General features: G+C 42.0%; 1 protein-coding gene across 1 annotated transcript in view; it reads right to left on the bottom strand.

Annotated features, from left to right (window-relative positions):
• The window catches only part of SFMBT1 (Scm like with four mbt domains 1), a 72,078-nt gene that overhangs the window by 28,501 nt on the left and 25,165 nt on the right, over nucleotides 1-18,412 (bottom strand). The window contains exon 2 of the mRNA XM_068408418.1: nucleotides 3,042-3,208. Coding sequence (XP_068264519.1) covers nucleotides 3,042-3,069 — 28 coding nt within the window. The 5' untranslated portion in view covers nucleotides 3,070-3,208. The remainder of the gene's footprint in view (nucleotides 1-3,041; nucleotides 3,209-18,412) is intronic.

Genomic DNA, 18,412 nt, shown 5'->3' with positions numbered 1-18,412 from the left:
ATTGAGTTGGCGGGATTTTTTTTTTAAACTTCTTTAAAAAAGCACCCAGAACTTTTGCTGTTCTGTTCCTTCATAAGAGTTCAACTCAGCTTGCGCTTAGACTTCACTAAGGTTTTACAATTACATGAGAATAGGTGATTAGTCTTGCAAGACCCTATTGCATAGCACCATCCTCATGGGTTAGCAGATCCCGGGATACACAGAGGACCAGTTTAATGAAGCTACATTCCTGAGGGGCCGTATGCCTGTATTAAACATCCTGATCAGTCTGAGGTCAAACTACTCAATAAAATCTCAGATATTTACATCAGAAATTCTCACTACTGTGAGAAAACCTGCAAATTAGTGTTAACAGATGACCACAAGCAAAACCATATTTAATCCATTTAATCCTAAAGCACAATTTTTTAATCTAATGCCGCATGCGTGAACATGTATGTACATTCTCTCTTTCTCCCCATATCCTTAATTGCTACGAGTCCTAAAGGAATTCAGCTTTCTACTACACTGAGACATGTTCTTCTATATTGGACAGGATGACTGAGCCACACATTAGCTCAGTGGCAAAGCACAACTTTGGCAAAGGCAGGGAAAGAAACCAGACGCGATTCTCTTCTCTGTGGCCTCACTATACAACTAGCAAGCTAACATTTTCTCAAGTAAAATCTGTGAAGTGTCCTACAGAGGTTCTGTGGAGAACACTTACCCACTCTGGAGGTGAGAAAATTGTCTGTAAGAATATTAGACGTTTCCTAGGTAGGTATATCACTTCCCATTTATCACTACTTCTACTAACATTATTGTGAACACTAACTCTTCCTGAATTTTACCATGAATTATGTCCTGCTGCTCTCTGATACATACAGGAAAAGAAAGAATACTGAATTGTACTATTTGGACACAAGAAGGTAGTAAAATATTAAGGACATTAGCCCTTAAAAATACCTGCAATGGAAACAGTCTACACCAGACTGTTTTGATCTTTGGATTAGAGTTAAATTCTCACCGCAAATAATTTTCATGCATCTTTAATGTGATTTAGTTGAAGACTGTCATATCGGACATTTAAGCACATCACACTGAAGTCTGCAAGACCTTCAATTACGGCTAACCTAAAGGTTTCTCACCCTGAAACTTAGATGTACTGTAATCTGATTTTAATAACAGTTAATCTTTTCCATCTATACCAGCTGCAAGGCCATGAATAAATAAAGACAGGTTGGAACTTCAGCAGCTGAGAAAGACTGTGACAAGAATGAAAGTTGTCTTTTCCCCTTGTAGTGCAGGAGAGCATCACAACCAACAATCTTGACCACTGTCTGGGTTCTTGTAGGCAGCGAACCTGTATGTAAAAACCAAAAAAGACAGAGGGGAATCTCCAAAAACTGCTAAAAATCATCAAGTGGAAAAAAAGACACCAGTCAAAGAATACGAAGGGAATGTTCCAGTAGTGGTTACGACTGGTCTAACCCAAAGCACTTCAGGAAACAATATTAGAGGGCACAACAAAACTGACGTGCTTATGCTTACATGGGTATTATCTGCTGGAAACTATCTTTGAACTCACAAGCAAAGCTCTCTTCAGTTATTGTTTGCTTTTCACAGCCACCTGTACTCAAACCAGGCACAAAAAGGATGCTCAGGAAAATAGCTGCTGAGTAATTTCATGACAGTATCAAACCCTGCCTAGCTATTCCAAAAGCACATAGAGAAGACTGTGTGACCTCTGATACTTCTTGAGGAAGATGGAAAAAATGCCAATAAAGGTTTTAGCACAGAGGGATGTGCTATCAGCCTGTGAACACCCCACTGCTGACCATGTGTACATCTCCTTACTGTTCTTCTCAGCTGCTCAAAGCCTCTTCTCCTTCTTACACTACGTGACAGAAGTTAGCAGTTTCCACTAGCAGAGGAAAACAGCATCTGCATGTGCCTGGAGACATTCTGCATACTTGTGCATGCTGCTTTTTCTTGCTTATTTGAGGATATAACATTAACAACAACTTGACTGATTGGCTACAATCAATAATCAGAAAGCATATTTCAGCATCATAAAGCATTCTGCTAAAAGCACTGTAGATTAAAATAATGTTTAACATTTCTTCGGTAACACTGACGGCAATTAGATTTCCACAAAGTAAAGGTACAAAAACTACCAGTAGTGAATTGTCCTGTGAGAAGAACTGCTTGTTGGACAAGTACCAAAGGAAAGTAAACTCAGATAAAATCCTAATCCAATTGTTTACACTGGTAACTACAAATTAAAATTTACTTTATATTAACTGTACCAACACTATAGGCAGGGATTTCCTCAAGGAAAAGGAACCAACCGTGGCAGGCAAGTCAGAAAAACCGATGGTCCCTACCTCCTAAGAGTACAGTCCCAGAACTGTTTCAGAAAGCTGTTAGGATCCCCAGCCATCCCAGACAGACATTCTTCCCAGCCTGGCGTTTCAAGGTGAACCAAAACCTGAGCTAATTTATCATAATATACCACTCTGCAGCAGGTTAGGAGTTGATATCCCAAGCCTATCAAAGCAGGCGTACCAAGGCACATCAGAAAAACAGGACAGATTACAACAGCAGCAAACAACTTATCTGAATTTTTAAACCAGCAGCACAACCTTGTCAAAATATGAAGAAGATGAACACAAGGACAGAACAAGATAATATTACCACTTTGACAGACAAATGCCTTAAAGTAGTAGCGTTAAAGCCACTGAGCTTTTCATAAGCCCATCTCATAGTGGTACCACGAAGAGGAAAGACACAGCTTCTTAAAAACACAATCGCTAAGGTGGACCAGATTTTGTTCTCCTTTAAGCCAATGATATACCCTGCTCTTGAAATACAGCAATAACAAACATAAGCCCTGTAGCCAAAATCTAACTCACAGTCATTGAAATTTGAGTTTCCCTCTGTATACAGTACACAGCGTCAGACACGGGCACTATGAAACATTCACTGTGCTCATCTTTGTTCCATCTCACTTGCCAGGTTTTTTGAGAATCGTTAGCCAGGGAGCTCAGCCGCACTATTACCTGCATCATACTGCTGTTCTCCATTCATCTCCGCAGCAGCCCGCGGTTATTTTGAGCAGCCAGAAGCAGGCGAATCCGAGGCTGTCACAGTTTGGTGGTCATGAGTTGCCGCCCGCCTTCAATTCTACTGGCAGCCAGGACATTCAAGAAGGGATCCTGAAAAAAACCTGAAAGGAACAACTAATAAGAAAATCTTTATCGCGTTTTAACTACTTTTAAGATACATTAAAAACATCACTCCAGGAATAAACCAAAAACCTTAAAGCAAACAAGGGCGCCTCACTGCGTTTATGTATGTTTAGCTGTTCCATACTCCTCATCCGCAGACCAAACAGATTCTAGAAAAAAAAGATTTCCTAAATCAGTCAATTATAAAGCTGACTTTCAACATCTCTTCAGCCCCACCACAAATCCATCCCTCTCAAAAGCTGTATTCCTTTAGTGTCTATGGAGACTTCCTGATAATCCTTAGAGAGGTTTTGCAGGAGGGTCCTTTTTTTTTTTTTAAGGTTAAAGAAACCAACCTATTTTAAGTGGGTTTTTTTCTACTACAGCATGGACAAATCCATAAGAAATGCAAGTTGCCTAGCAGATGGAAACACAAAAATCTTACTTCAAAATGAGCACCACAAATGAGAGATTTTTCAATACGATACTGCTTCTAAAGGTGCAACCATGATTTCACTTCTGAAGGTGTAACTGGACTGGACACACAGTAACTATAAACGACTAAGACACTATCCAGCTCTTCTCTGGAAGAGCATCTTCCATCCCACCACAACTGCAAGCAGACCTTAAGCAGCTTTATGCAGGCTGCAGTTGCATTCGTATTGCCATTCAAATAAATGGCTTGTGAACTACAGCTGGTCTGAAAAATTCTAACTAAATGGTTTTTTCCTTTGAAAAATCTATTTGTTAAAAATTGAAGTATTTTGAAGAAGTAGTTCTATTACAGAGACTTTTAGGTGGGAGAGTGACTGCTTCTGTCAGCTTGCCTGCCCAGTTCCTCAAGCGGTGTCTCAGAGCGATCAGAGAAGGCAGCTCCCGTAATCCCGGGCATGAGGACTGGGTAGACGCCCGTGGCTGGGACCGGAAAGGGCAGTGTCACTGTCCCTGCTGATAGCAGTATCTTTAGGCTCCCATGGTCCCCATGCAAAGCAAGTTAATCAAGACATGCCTTCACCATTCAGAAACAGAGAACTTGAAAAAAAAGAAAAGGGGGAAAAACCCCTCAAACCTTCTCAAAGTACCATAATTCCATTTTGTGGAGGACTTCCGTGGCTTAACTGTAAAATGCTGCAAACGTCCTGAGCATGTCTGCGGAGCGCCCAGGCGTGCTAGCTGGCAACATCACACAAGTCAAACCAAACTCGAGTTACACTTCAACTGAAAGCAAGATGCCAGAGTTGTACTGTAGACTGAGCTACAGTTTTTGGCATGAATTTTAGGGAACTGCCGTGCAAAGCACTGAAAAGTCTGGCTGAAGTCTCCTGTACACAACACTGGTAGCTTCATTCACACTCAAATAAAACAACAAACTTGAACAGAATTACAGAAATATCCACCAACAGTGCTCAGTGGTGTAGAAAGTTCCCAAGTACAATCAAAAATACAGCCAATTTAAAAAATTTTCATTACATGTGGGAATAAGAATGTTTAAGAGTAGCAAGAGGTATCATTAAGAGCTCCTATTGAATGGTACCTTAATGCCACAAAAATCTACTGTGTAGAATATATTAATACAGTTTTATTCATTACAGCTTCAGGAAAGAGTCTAGAAGGAAACTCAGCTGCCAATTTCTGCTGTACTGCTTCGCACCTACTCCTCTCCAGCTCAAAAAGATTATGCTCAGCATATACCTACAAGGACACAAGTTAACTCCCAGTTCAGCTCTGTCTCTATGAGAAAGTTACTGAGAAATCAACCACAGGTACCAATCTCTATCAGTCTCCATTGGTTCCTTACGTACTTCTCCCACGCTCTCAGGACAAAGCTGTGCAGGGTAAGCTAACACAACCGCGTGTTCCCAGCCTACCTTTCGTAAAGACTTTCCTCCTGTAGACAGAGTCTAAGCTTCCATGTTTTCTATCCTTTATGAAGTAATGCTGGAAGATGATGTCATCGGCAACCTGCACGATGCTTGGCACACACTGAAGAACTAACCAACAAATTACTTTTTAATCATTAATCAAAATATTTCTTGGTAATGGCCCATTTTAAGTCTATCAGCTGTCACACTGCTAAGCCAAAACAAAGGCAACGCTGTGAAAAACGCCGAGCGAAGCATGTACTCCAACAAATCTGGGGATATGCCACTGGATTCTAATAGTGTAGCCCTGGCAAAGTACCCTCAGAAGTTAATTGCAATTAAGATATTTTCAGATTATAGATCCAGCTCTCAATTAACTTGTATAACTAAACTAGGTGATGTAAAACTAACTTCGTCTTTTTTTGCAACACAGAAATATTTAAGACACCCCCCAAAAAAGAAAACCAAACCAAACACCAAAGAGGCTGTTTATTTAAAAGATGCCAAATACTGGCAGCTCCTGTTGAAGTTGATTGATATTCTGCCCAAGTCAAGTTGGGTAGGTATTCAGGATTTCATAAGCAGCTCTGGTGTTTTCTGTACACAAAATTGAGAGTACTTGTATTAGCACCCGCCATGGCTGGTGCTTAGTCTGGCACCCCAAAGATTATCTTTTGATAAATCTCGAGGGGAGGGGAGCACAAGTGCTGCTGGAACAGAGCTGATCTGGAAATACTTTGGACTCTTCAGTCTCACTTCTGCATTTCAAACCTCCTTTCAGCACATGAAATATTCAGATGTTAGCAACTGGAGGCAGCATTAAAAACAGTTACAGTTCATTAAAGCCAGATGGCTCACTTGAATATGAAAAGAAATCAAACATAAGTTGGATGTTGAATTAAAGTAAATCAGCTGGTGTCTGAGGCTTAATATTATTTTAAAACAAAGGCACGTGAGACAATGGGGACATGAGACACCCCTACGGACTGGGGAAGAAGCTACAAAAAGGTTCAGGATTCAGCAAATTCCTCCATGCCAAGGCATCCAGTAAAATCTATTTCAAAACCCTGTGTCTAACATATAGAGCTTCACTCTGCACAGGCAGGCAGAAAACCTGTTGCAGAGGTCTGTCAGAGCAGGGGAGAGGTTCTTCAGCACCTGAAACCTACAACTCTGCCACTGAACACCAAGATGTATCTACTGCTACCACCACCAAGGAACGGTGAAGGTCCTTTTTGTTATTCTTGGACCATACCCTGGAGGTGGGAGGGAGAGGGGGTAAATGTCTGTCCTCCTGGTCTCTGTGCCCATTCACACATATACCTGTGCTTTTTGACTCCAAGGAAATACTAATTACATGTTCCCTATGAGGGGAGATGGCACATGCACTTTTTGTAACACATTCTTTACTGTAGGACTCACAGCTATGGCATAAGCAGTGCCCTGTTCAGCACATCTTCTATTTAGGTCCAGTGTCTGCAGTGCAGATTCTTGTTGGCATGTCAAAAAAAAAACTATTCAGGACAAAAGCATCCCTCTACTACAACCTTCTGTCTGAAAAACATTCAGAAAGAACAATGTGAAGTACAGAACAGGTACAGACAAGCGCCCAGCAGCAGCAGCCACCCTTTCCCAGTGTGGAGTTATAAATAGGAAACAATGAGTCGTTCCTGTGCTCCCTCGTACATTTGAACTCAGGGACCCTTTCAGTGAATATTCCCAATTCATCTTACTAATGCACAAGTTCATCACAAAAGCTCTTCTGTAGTTAAGATCTAGAATTCATGACAAAATTAGCTGGAAGGAAAGATTTTTCCTTCACGGAGAGAAGACTCTGCGCCAACACTATGTGCCAGTGGGCCCGATCCCGCCGCTGCAGCGGCCGGAGCTCTGACACGCCGGGGCACAGAGCCTCTCGAGCCTTATTCCTGACGCTGCCGTGCACAACGGCAGCTACAACCTGCAGCCAGCTCCAGACACTCGCTTGCCCTCTGCTTTTATTATTATTGTAGAAACAAGCAATTTCCACAGCCTGCAAAAGACAACTTCAAGCTTTTTTTTAATCTTCCCCTAATCTAACACCACTTCAGTTAATCATTAATATAGGCATCAGCTGCCCCTTCTGCTACAAGAAGATGAGACAGTGGCTCTAGGGGAGAAGAGGGGTATGTTACGAATCAAGATTTGTATGCAACTGGGTACTTGCAGGCCACACACCTTATCAACATATAAGCAGATCTAAGGTAGCCAAAATGCAGTTGCGAGGGATCCTCTACCCTAGGAGATAAGCCAGGCAGAGAATATCAGGCCTTTGGAAAACACATTTGCACCCTCTCCAAGGACAAAGATAGTCCACCCGGCCTGACTGAGCCTCTGCTAACCTGTCACTGATAGGAGAAAGTCAAAAAATGCAAAGGACCATCTAGGATGACAACTTGAGCTGAAGTGTTTTAAATTCCAGTAGAATTATTAAAAAAAGTAAGTCTATAGCACAAACAGAACCCAATATAATAAACTATCTGGGTAGGAGCCAGCTTATTTTAGGTCCACGTACAATGTGTAGTACTTGATTCCTCATAAACAATTTTATGAAATCCATTACAGGTACACTGGTGAGTTTCATATCACGGTAGTTTGCAATACCATTACTTAGTATTTTCAGCACAAGAAAAAGTAAGATACCTAGTAAGCAAATATCTCAATCAGAAACAAAATCAACAGCACTTGAGAAAATTAACTTTCAAGCTATTCAGGGCAAGTTTCATTCTCTTTTTTGTAGCAATGCACTCGCAGTACAGAAACACCCAACCCCCCATATTGCAGTCAGTATATTTCCTTAAAACAGACATATCCTTTTGGGGGGAAACGTCAAGAGATTCTGGCTGGATGCTGCTGCCAGCTCAGTGGAAGGATACAGCTGATTGCCTGCCATAGCAAACCAGAAACCATCTCCATCAGGGCGCAACGGCAGATATTTGCCTCCTTTGCAAAAATCTCACCCTTGAAACCAGGACGGAGAGAGGCAAAACCAAACAAATATTCTGAACAGCTTTCGGTGTAAGAAATCTTCAATATCTGTGATGGTAAGGAACTGTTCAAAACTCACAGATCAGCAAATGTCTGCATGATCACTTCTGCTACACTCGGATAAGCAACTCGCCAAACCCCACACAGCCGCGCTGCCGCAGGAGCACACAAGCCGCCAGCACTTTGCTCGCTGCTCTCCTCTCCCCCACTCGAGGATTTTTTAACTTCATTCACACCTTGCAAGAGCAGGGCAGGCACAAAACCAGCCTCTGTCTAACCTGCCACATGGAGTATGATTCTCGCTTCTCATGTTTTGTGATTCAACAACCCACATCCCTGCTTCTCTGAGCGCCCAATTAACTGTTCTTCCGTACCCTCAGCACCAGAAGGACAGTACATGGCTGTCAGACAGGATATTCAAATTATTTTATTGGGAAGCACACTATTATACATACCTACTTCTATGCCTTTATCTCTTGCCCCATGCCTCTGTCATTCTCCCTGCTGGAGCTCTCAGCAGAGCTCCTACTTCTCCAAGAAAGGTTCTCCAGAGTCACGTACTTCATGCAAGCTCCTAGTTCTCTAAGCCTTTTAGAGTCAAAATAGGGTTTAAGGCCTTTCTTGTACTTTTGTCTTCTCTTATTTAGTCACTAACAGCTGGAAGCCTGGATAACACGTAGATATTTTCTAACTTTCAGTTGCATAAACAAAGAAAGTATTTCACAAGCATATGCCTTCCTAGTATCTGACCCTCCACAAACAAAAGACAAAGTGGAAGACTTATAATCTCCAATTTGTGCTGGAATTCAGATTTTTCAAGCCATTTCAATTGCTGTTCTGCGACGAGCAAAAATCAGTTTCAGTGGCTTCTGCAGCAAAGAAAACTACCTGCCACAGAGCCCTTGGCTCAGCACTGTTAGCACACTCCAAATCTTTCCAAGACAGCCCTGCCAGGCCCAGGAAGTAGACTATAGATAGGCAAAATAAAGTTTGATGTTTCTGTAACAAAGTAATAAAAATAATACCAATTTCATTAAAGTCAGAGCTGCCAAAGGAATTATCCTGTCCAACGTGAAGAACAGAAACCTTTGGCTGACTTGCAGTGCTTTAAAGCATTATTTTTATACACACATATGAAACAGTGGGTCTGTAAACAGGAGCTTATTTGCTTGCTTCTGTAAGGATTTATCAAAGATAAACAGATCATTGAATCACCCTTTATGGTAGGTATGATCACCAACATTTTCTTTAGGCCATCTTGATAGCATATTGGGTGCTCCAAAACAAAGGCAAAACCTTCCTATATTTAAAAAATAAGTAACAGGGGCAAATATGTTCCACATTTTTTGCAGTTGCTAGACCAACTGTAACCAAACCCAGTCTGAGTTTACCACCTTCCACTATCACCCCTCTTAACCTGTCTCTGACAGACAAATTGTACAATTTCGTTCTTTTGTGGCAGGCCACAAGCGCACCGTCCTGGTGACCAGCCCTCCTTCCGCAGCTCTAGCTGCAGACTTCACCTTACATAGTTATGTTCTGTCCAAGGACAACAGGAGTAACTTAAAACCCAACTATCCTTTATGAGAAATTATTTCATCAAGAGTGGTCAAAATTTCTGAAGTTACAGCCCCTCCAATCCCTCTGTACCAAGTCTCTACTGTTGTTAACTTATCCGGGCTTTGTCCTTGCAAGGACAAAAATTGTGTTCGTCTCAACACTCGACTCGCGCTCTTTGCAAAGGGAGCTTTCCTGGAGACATGGCACAGGATTCCTGCAAGCCCTTTCATCTTTTTGCCTGCCGAGAGTGTGCTCGAGTGTTCTTATCCGAACACCTTCTGTATAGCCTCTGAGAACAAAACCCATTGAACATGAAGATTATATATGGATATATATGCAAATGGGAACTACTATCACCAGAGTTAGATCAATTATTAAAACTTACTATATTCCTCTATCACACCTGCACTGCAATCTCCGCTCACTCACCAGTACTCTTAACAGTTCCACCCTTCCATTTCCCTGCTACCTCTTTTAAATCTATTTCTGCAGAACACAACTCCAAGTTGTTCATCCCTCCCATTGCAACAGCAACACTGAGACTCCTCAAGAGAACTGCATGTAAAGAACACCCCTTATGTTCCTACATTTCCAAAGAAATTCTCAGAAAAAATAAAAGGGGCAAAGGATCTGCTGTGGAGATTCCAGAAGGTAACCATCAATAGCAACCCAGGCTTACAGTAAGTTGTGTGGCTCCAGAGCATACTCCACACCTTCCAAGTTAAAGTAACCGCAGGACTGCAAGCAGCTCTGCAGGGGAGGCTGCCCAGCCTGCACCCCTGCTGCCCATTGCAATAACAAACACTTTTTTTTTTATTCCAAGGGTGTATTAAAAAAGAAAAGCCTCTGTTTGTGACAGCTTCTTGGGGTTTGCCCAATGCCCCCAAACAAAGTGGGCAGAACACCACCAGCACACACTGCCCTGTCCGCACTGAACCAGCAAACCCCAAAGTTATTTACAGACTTTTAAATCATTGCTTCTTCACGCACAGACACCTTCACGACTCAGACAGGTATCCATACAATGCACTTACACAGCAGCACCCCAGCTGCACTCCTCGCCCCTCTGGCAGAGCCCTTACCCTGCCTGCAACAAAGCAAATGCATTTTTGTGTTGCAAAAAGCACCCCAGCCCGCACCACTGGCAGAGGCGGTGGGGTCAGCAGAGCCGGGCGCAGGATGGGCGCAGGGTCCCACCACCGCCCGCCCAGCGCACAGCCCATGCAGACACTGCTTGCTTCGCCAGCCAACTTACGTCAGAGCCCCTCACGTCAGGTTAAATACAGCAAGTTGCTGGCATTACACAGACAAATAAAGAAAAACCTCGCAGCAGATTGAAAGGTTACAGCCTGGCAATCCTTTCTGCTTTGAAAATGTGGAAATGTTGTCTGTGAATGTGCATTTTTATTAGCATAAAAATATTTACCAGAGAAAGAGAGAGTCCCTTCTGTCACAAAAAGGGACCGACGCTCATACCATTAACTCTACCTTTTATTAGAGGTATTTGTACAACACAGAAAAACCAAACAATAATCTATTTAACACAATTCTGCTGATGCAATATGTCGCGTTTTTCTTCTTTCATTTAGGTTATGTCAATTTACGCAATTTTTTCCAATCCCAACCCCAGCCTGAAGACCAGTTGCTTCCAGGATTTGACTTACTGCCTGGATATGCCTGACTATACACATAACACACTTAAAACTGGAAAGCCTGGTTAATAAATGTTGAAACACTCAGCTCTAGCTGAACAAATTATGAGATCTGTCTTTACAGCCTGTGCTGCACTACCCAGCTGGCAAAGCAATTTCCATGAGACGACACCTTAAGTCCAGGTGAGAATGTAAAAGTCAAGGCTTCGTTCCCAGCTAATTCAGATGCCACTGGACAGCCAGAGCATCCATTTCACAGGGGAACAACATAAAACAGAGTGTCTCAAAAAGTTCCTTTGTATTTGTAACTGGTTGCAAAAAGAAGCTATTAAGAATTGCTTAGTTGGATTCTTCAACATTTAAGATAGCGGGGGGGTTTTGCCACATCATTCAGGTTTGGCTTTGGTTTTTAAATGCAATTATTCTGCATTTCTGCAGCATTATTCTGCTTTCTCCATCTACTTCCTACAGCGTACAGACTACAAGAATATTGAGGGTTATCAGCCAAATAAAGAAACCAGACAGAACAGACCACTCTGTTTGCATTGTCGACTTTTTATTATGTACCCTATAGCACGAATACAATTGCCTAAAGTTACAAGTTGGATAAGGTGGTGAAGGAAGAATGTGAAGATCCTGCTGCTCCCAAGTCCCAGTCAACAGCTCGGCAACTTCTTATCCTCTGTATAAAGACAGGCAGCATGAACGAGTAAATATTCTGCCAGTAACATGCAGTATAATTCATGGTGAGATAAAATAGTGTGCTCAAAAGGAAAGAAAATAACTCCTACCTCTACTTCTGAATCCCTAGCGCATTTAAGTATCGAATCCTACACAACATAATGACGTGATACAGATGGCTGCCCAACAGAAAGTGATATGCAAGAGTTAAACTGCCACCAGCAATGTACCAGCCATCAGATTATGGGACCCCTTAAACTTAGTTTGAGTAGCCTTGAAGTGAAATGTACACCACCACAAACAGCACTATGAAATACCTGGTTTCTCAGCTTCCCCACATACATTACGTAAATGGGTACAGGATCCTGGTTTAGACTTTTTAAGTGAAATGACTAAACTTTTTGTCAGAGTCACCACCAGTCTCATTCTTCTGGCTTGAAATATAAATGCACAGAACTCACTCAGATGCTGTTCAAGAGACAAGTCTGAGCCAATGCCAAGATTTGAGATCTGCAGTACAGAGCCCTTGAGAGCAACCTGTGGAGAGCTACAGGTGGCAAACCACGTAAGCACTTAACAACTACTAGCTCCAAAAGAAAAAAGAAAATCACGCCCTCTCCATGGTCTCAAGGAAGAGCCCTTCCCTTGCTAAGTGGTAGAAGACAAAGCACCAATGGATGAACATAATCAAGGATACAATACTTGGCTATCCACTATGTGAGAGAAAGGTGTTTTAAACCAGAAAGTACATTCATTGCACATAATTTTAGGCAATTAACAAAGATACAAATTCATCTGTAAGTGCCTAAAACATGAAAATTACTGGAGAAATCTGCAAAAATTAGAACACCAGATTTGGAAACTAATTTCAGTGCAAGGGTGTCTGTCCTGCAGATAAAGTATGAAGGTCAATGCAGTCTTAATGAAGTTACAATTAATACCTCCATAATACTGCTAAGAGGCTCAATTTATTCAAACAAGTCCTCTTTGCCAACTCATATTCTGTGCATACATTACTGGAAAGTCTTCGAATAAAATCTGAGTGGGACACTCATCTTGGCTCAGCACTCAGTCATGTAAAGGGAAAAACCCTGCACTATCTTCCAAATCCTTTTTTGAAATGGAACTCCTATTCCAGCAGACCACCTAATGGATGTCACCACTGGAGACAATACTACAATTAAAGAAGTGGTGGAGGAGGAAGGAAGGTACTTTGCAAATATGACATTTAAAAAAAGTAAATCATATAAAATGCTTTTAATATGTAAAAGCATACTCCTACTTGTTTCCTTCCTTTGTCATGTCATTGAAATAGTACATGATACAGAAAAAGGTAATATACAACACCCTTTTCTCAGAAGAGCTCCTAAACCACAAGCTACACACAGAAAGGGCAACTCTCTCTCAAATGCCAACACAGCCACAGGATAAACTCAAACCCAGTCAGTCAGTGAGGGCTCACACCACCTCCAGACATCTGAGATCCACAATAAAGCCCATCTTAATACCAAGGACATTTATTCCCAAGGACATGCTCCACCCCACCAATATAGAATTTTAGAATTTAGGAGCTAAATCTATTTATCAACACAACGACATCTAGTTACAGATCTCATTTTCCTAGAGGAAGCAGGAGCTCCCAACTCTCCAACTCAACCAGTGCTCTCTGGTGCACATCACTGGTGAAATTATAGCCAACCTCCTAGATTTGGGTTTAAAAATAGACTTGCTGGTCTAACCTTAGGTTCCTATTTTTAAAATACTGGCACTGAAATTAGGGGACAACAAAGGGAGTGTCATTTCATTCATACTTCTTACAAACACGGTGTGTCAGGCTTTCTTCCCTGAGCAAACAGCCAACCCCTGTTAGTCAAATTGCCAATGGCAGGCTAGAGTAAAAATTAAGATGGAAAATACCTGGTTTCAAAGTCTGTAATTTTGGTACTACATAATTTCAACTCAAATAATTCAAGTTTAAATAATTTCAATCAAAGAAAAAACTTCATGAGGAATCTGTATTTGTTTTTATGCACACTAATGATACTTGAACATACAGTCTATATAGACAGATGCAACTGTGAATCAAACTGCTGTTCAACAGACAGAAAACCTACTTTAACAAGCAGAGGCACTAAAAACAAAAGCCATGATTGCCAATAAAAGCTGCAGTAGCAAACAGGACACAGTTCTATCAAAAGCACTCACCACAACACATTGAGCTGGATCAAAACAGACTCAGAAGTCATAATTTTCCTTATGAAGAAATTAACTGACTCCTGGGTAGCCAGTGCAGGTCACAGAACAGGGAAATAAAACGGGGAAAGCCAGTGGCTGCAGAAGTTGTCTTCGGCAACTGAAACCAAGTATCATTTTCCCTAGCAAGGACTCTGTGCTACCCACTACCAAGAAGTAAGCCTCAACCTACCACGTGAATTCAAGTGCTGGAGCTGCTACATTCGGAAAGTGATAAACGAAGGAGGATTTTAAAAAGTGACAACCACACCCAACACTCATTTAATAGGCTCCACAAAGCCACCTCATCATCAAGACCATCAGCACTCAGGCCTTGGTTTCAGAAATGCTGATAAGCAGTTTTTTATTTCAGATGAAACCTGAGGGTAAATGAGACTACAAACTTTTAAGAGTCAGGACTCCAGGCCTGTCATATCATTTTCTTCACAAAACCACGTTTCAGAGTACAGCATCGCTTCAGGACTTCTATGCCTCAAGTTTTTATTTTCATAGCTTAATCTCACTGTTTCATTACCGTGAGAGGCAGAGTCTCGTCACCACAGAAGGACTGGGACGCTACCAAACAGCACTGCAGACGGCAGGCGCCAGCACTATCACCGCATCTGCACCAGCCCCGCTCCGCACACCCCTCTCCCCACCTGCTCCTCGGAGCCAGCAGCGTACACGTACCCCTCCCGCTCCGCAGCGCAGGACAGGCACCGAGCAGGGGCTGTGCCTCCACTCCTCCCTCCAGCCACTGCTGTTCCTCCCTGGGGCCTAGCAACATGCTGCCTCGTGTGCAGCATCGCCGATCGCATCATAGTACTACACAAGGAGAAAGAGGATCAGCATCTCAGGACAGAGCAGACGTTTGCAGCAGCTGAACATGAAGGTATCACCTTCCCCTGCTAACATTTCACCTCAAGGAGAGCTCCCAGTGCCCTGCACTAAGTCACCTTGGAGACGAGAAGCAGTGAGGAGACCCCCTTCCTCCCTCTCGCAGCTCCTGCAACCTGTGACTGACCGGCTCTTCACAAAGTCCACTACTAGCACAGTATGGCAACACCAATAGCACAGAATATTAAACAGCAGCAGGCTTCACTTCTTCCGTTAGGACATGTTCTCTTCTCCCTCCCCTAGCAGACCAGCTCAAGCATCAATTAGAAGCATGATACCTGTATACCATCCAAATGCTAGACCTTGACAGGACTACAGCGATTTCCTACTCACAGGCATTCCCTAATTTAAAAGCAAAAACATAACTGTGAATTATCACCTTAAAACAGGGGGGAAGCCAAAACCAAAACCATGATTCTAGCATGCATGGGAGCCACTGGGGATCGTATCTCAAAGGCTGTGTCCCATTGCTCAAGTCTCCAAATGTGAATATAAGAACTTCTGATTCCATTTTTATTAAATATACTCGCTTTCCATCTCAACTATTTGAGTAAAAATCGCCACCTCAAGTCAGAAATCCTACAGGAGGCAAAATTCAGCTTCCTACAATGCATATTTAAAGAGCCCTTAACAAAAAGAGTGTTGGGGACAGGTTATCCTACATTCCTAACCTCCACAAACTGTTCAAAAAAGCCTCTGCAGTTTGAGTCTGGCAGTCAGATCTCCACTTTGATCCCCAACCTGTTTTTATACATTTCCTGTGTACTCTTAAACAACTACAATGCTGTTACTGTGAGATGCATTCTGACCTGAGCTGCTCCGTATCTCCCAAAGATAGTGTTGCTGATGAAATGTCACAGTCCCTGTAGAAGTAAGAAGTCTTACAGTATAATCACCTTGAACTAATCTAAGTTACTTTAAAACTTATTCAACTAGATTCCCCAGTCCAGTGCAGGATCTGTCACTCCCACGAGAAATGATAAAACTGCAGATGAGGTTACATGATTTCCCTGCAAGCGCAGGAAGCCCACGGTGGAACCAGGATCAGAAGCAGCTGAGCAGTCTGATGTGTGGCTGCACGAGCTGACGAAGTGGTGTATCTGTCAGATACTAATGGTGCTTCAGACTGTAACAGCAAAAATAAGTGTATTTTTTTCCCAATGGTGACAAATATGAGTTACTGACACTGCCTCAAATGCTAACGGCAAAGCCTAATTATACTGAATAACTAGACAGAAATATCTGAATTATTTAGTAGACAGTGCAGAAGCAAAAGCCAAAGCATGATCTGACCAAGAAAACAAAAAGAAGAAGAAAAACAAGGGAGCGATTAGTTTTCTGTGGAAGAGAAGAAACTGGAGGATTAGGAGAGCAGCTGTGGCAGAGAGGAGGGTGCGACGCACGGCCAAGAATGGTGACAACCAGCACTGCTCCTTTCTGAGCCAACCACTACACTGACAGAGCTGCAACACGAAATAATAATCAGAGACCTTTTTTTGCTTTTAGGCAATCTTTCTGAAACACTAACAAAAAAAAAAAAAAAAAAAGGTACTCCTTAGTATCAGGGAAGAAGGGGAATGGAAAAATGTATTTTTCAACCACTCCTTTTAATAATCCTGTAGAGAAAATCCTGACCAACTGATCACAGCTAACATTTCTTCAAAGGGAACATTTCTTTCTCATTTAACTTACAAAACTCTGTCTCCTGCAAATGACATTTTATTTATAGCAGTGGTATTTGCTGTATAACTGATTGGGGAAGGCTGTAAATGAGCATCATTGCATATATATGGAAAACAATGATAAAGCAGTCATCAAAAAGCTACAGAAGATTTAAATATTCAAATAAGGCAATCTGCATAACCCCCACCTGAATTTTAATTTTGCAGAACTTATTTCATAGCTTTATGCTGTAGATTATCTGTGCAAGCTATTTCTTTTCCACAGAAAAATGGCATCTTGCACTTTTCAGAAGTGTCCACCAATTCCCAGAGTCGTATTAATTTTAATTCTTGGACTCAAGGTAAAGGAGGATTTACTGTAGGAGGACAGGTCATTTTTTCAAAGTCCAAGTGCTGAAGGCAAGAAGGCAAAGGTGAAGACACTGATGAGCCACAGTAAGGTTATGGCGGCAGTGAACTGCATCGAGGCTGCTCACCTGCCAAGCAAAACAAGATCATAACTTGTAGCTCTCTAAAATGCAAGCTATCAAAATGGGAAGGAGAGGAAAACAGCGCTGTGGACGTAGAAGAGATCAGAAATCACAGCAAACCAGCATTTAGATTGCAGCAAGGACTTCCAAAGGAGAAAGAGGACCAATTTGTGGAGGACCCCACAAAGAACAGGCTTGTACCAAGCAGGTAAAAAGGTGTATTCACAAACTGGAAGGCTAAAGCCTGCCCACATGGCGCCTCTCAACCTGGTATTTCTAAGAAAGCACTTTAGTTAAAACAACCCAATGCTCTTGCAGCCTTGCCGAGCAATGCAGTGCTGAAGGCCACAACACACAAAAACATACGTTTGTACTTCATATGCCGCAAACACAATGGGTAAGGGAGATCAGAAGCTTTGCTTGTTCAAACCTTACTCTGAAATCTTAAGCAAGGCAGATTCTGAGCAGTCTTTCTTTCCAGACCATGGGATCTTAAATGCTATCTTCTGCATGTGCTCATTTAGTGGTACTGGTTACTTTTTCAAGGTTTTGACTGTGGACATCGACTATTGCTTTGGAAAGGCACTGTTTCACCCTTAGTTTTGTTTGGATTCAAAAGTGGGAACACCAGAATGTTTCTCAGGCAACAAGAAAACAATCATTTTTAGCACCACGCAATTCCATGACCACAGAAACATTATATCATATATATTTAAAGAAGTATCATGCCTGAAAAGCTTAAATTTTGTAAGTAAAGCCTCAAGAAGGAAAGGGTGTTAGGCTCTTTCCCATGGTACACACAAAATTGGGGAGAGGGGGAGCCAGAGACGGGAGAGGGAAAACGGGGAGTCAGTAAAACCAATCACTGCAATGTTGCCCTACGGATCAGAGAAACAAAGGTAACAGAAAGAATAAGCACCTAGAAAATATTTAGTTGCCTCAGAAACAAAATTTTCTCTGACAAACATTAACTAGTTGGTCCAGAGATTTCCATGAAGGAGTTGAGGACCAAGCAAATAAAATCCTTTAGCAAAAGACTCGGTAATTTATTTTACTGACCTACAACACACTGTTGTAGCAAATCTCTTCTACACTTAAAATTCCTGCCCTACAAGGCCCACTTACTGGCACTTCAGGGTG

This window comes from Nyctibius grandis, chromosome 10 (assembly GCF_013368605.1).
Source record: "Nyctibius grandis isolate bNycGra1 chromosome 10, bNycGra1.pri, whole genome shotgun sequence".
In the NCBI taxonomy this organism is placed as follows: domain Eukaryota; kingdom Metazoa; phylum Chordata; class Aves; order Nyctibiiformes; family Nyctibiidae; genus Nyctibius; species Nyctibius grandis.
This window is presented reverse-complemented; position numbering and strand designations above follow the sequence as displayed.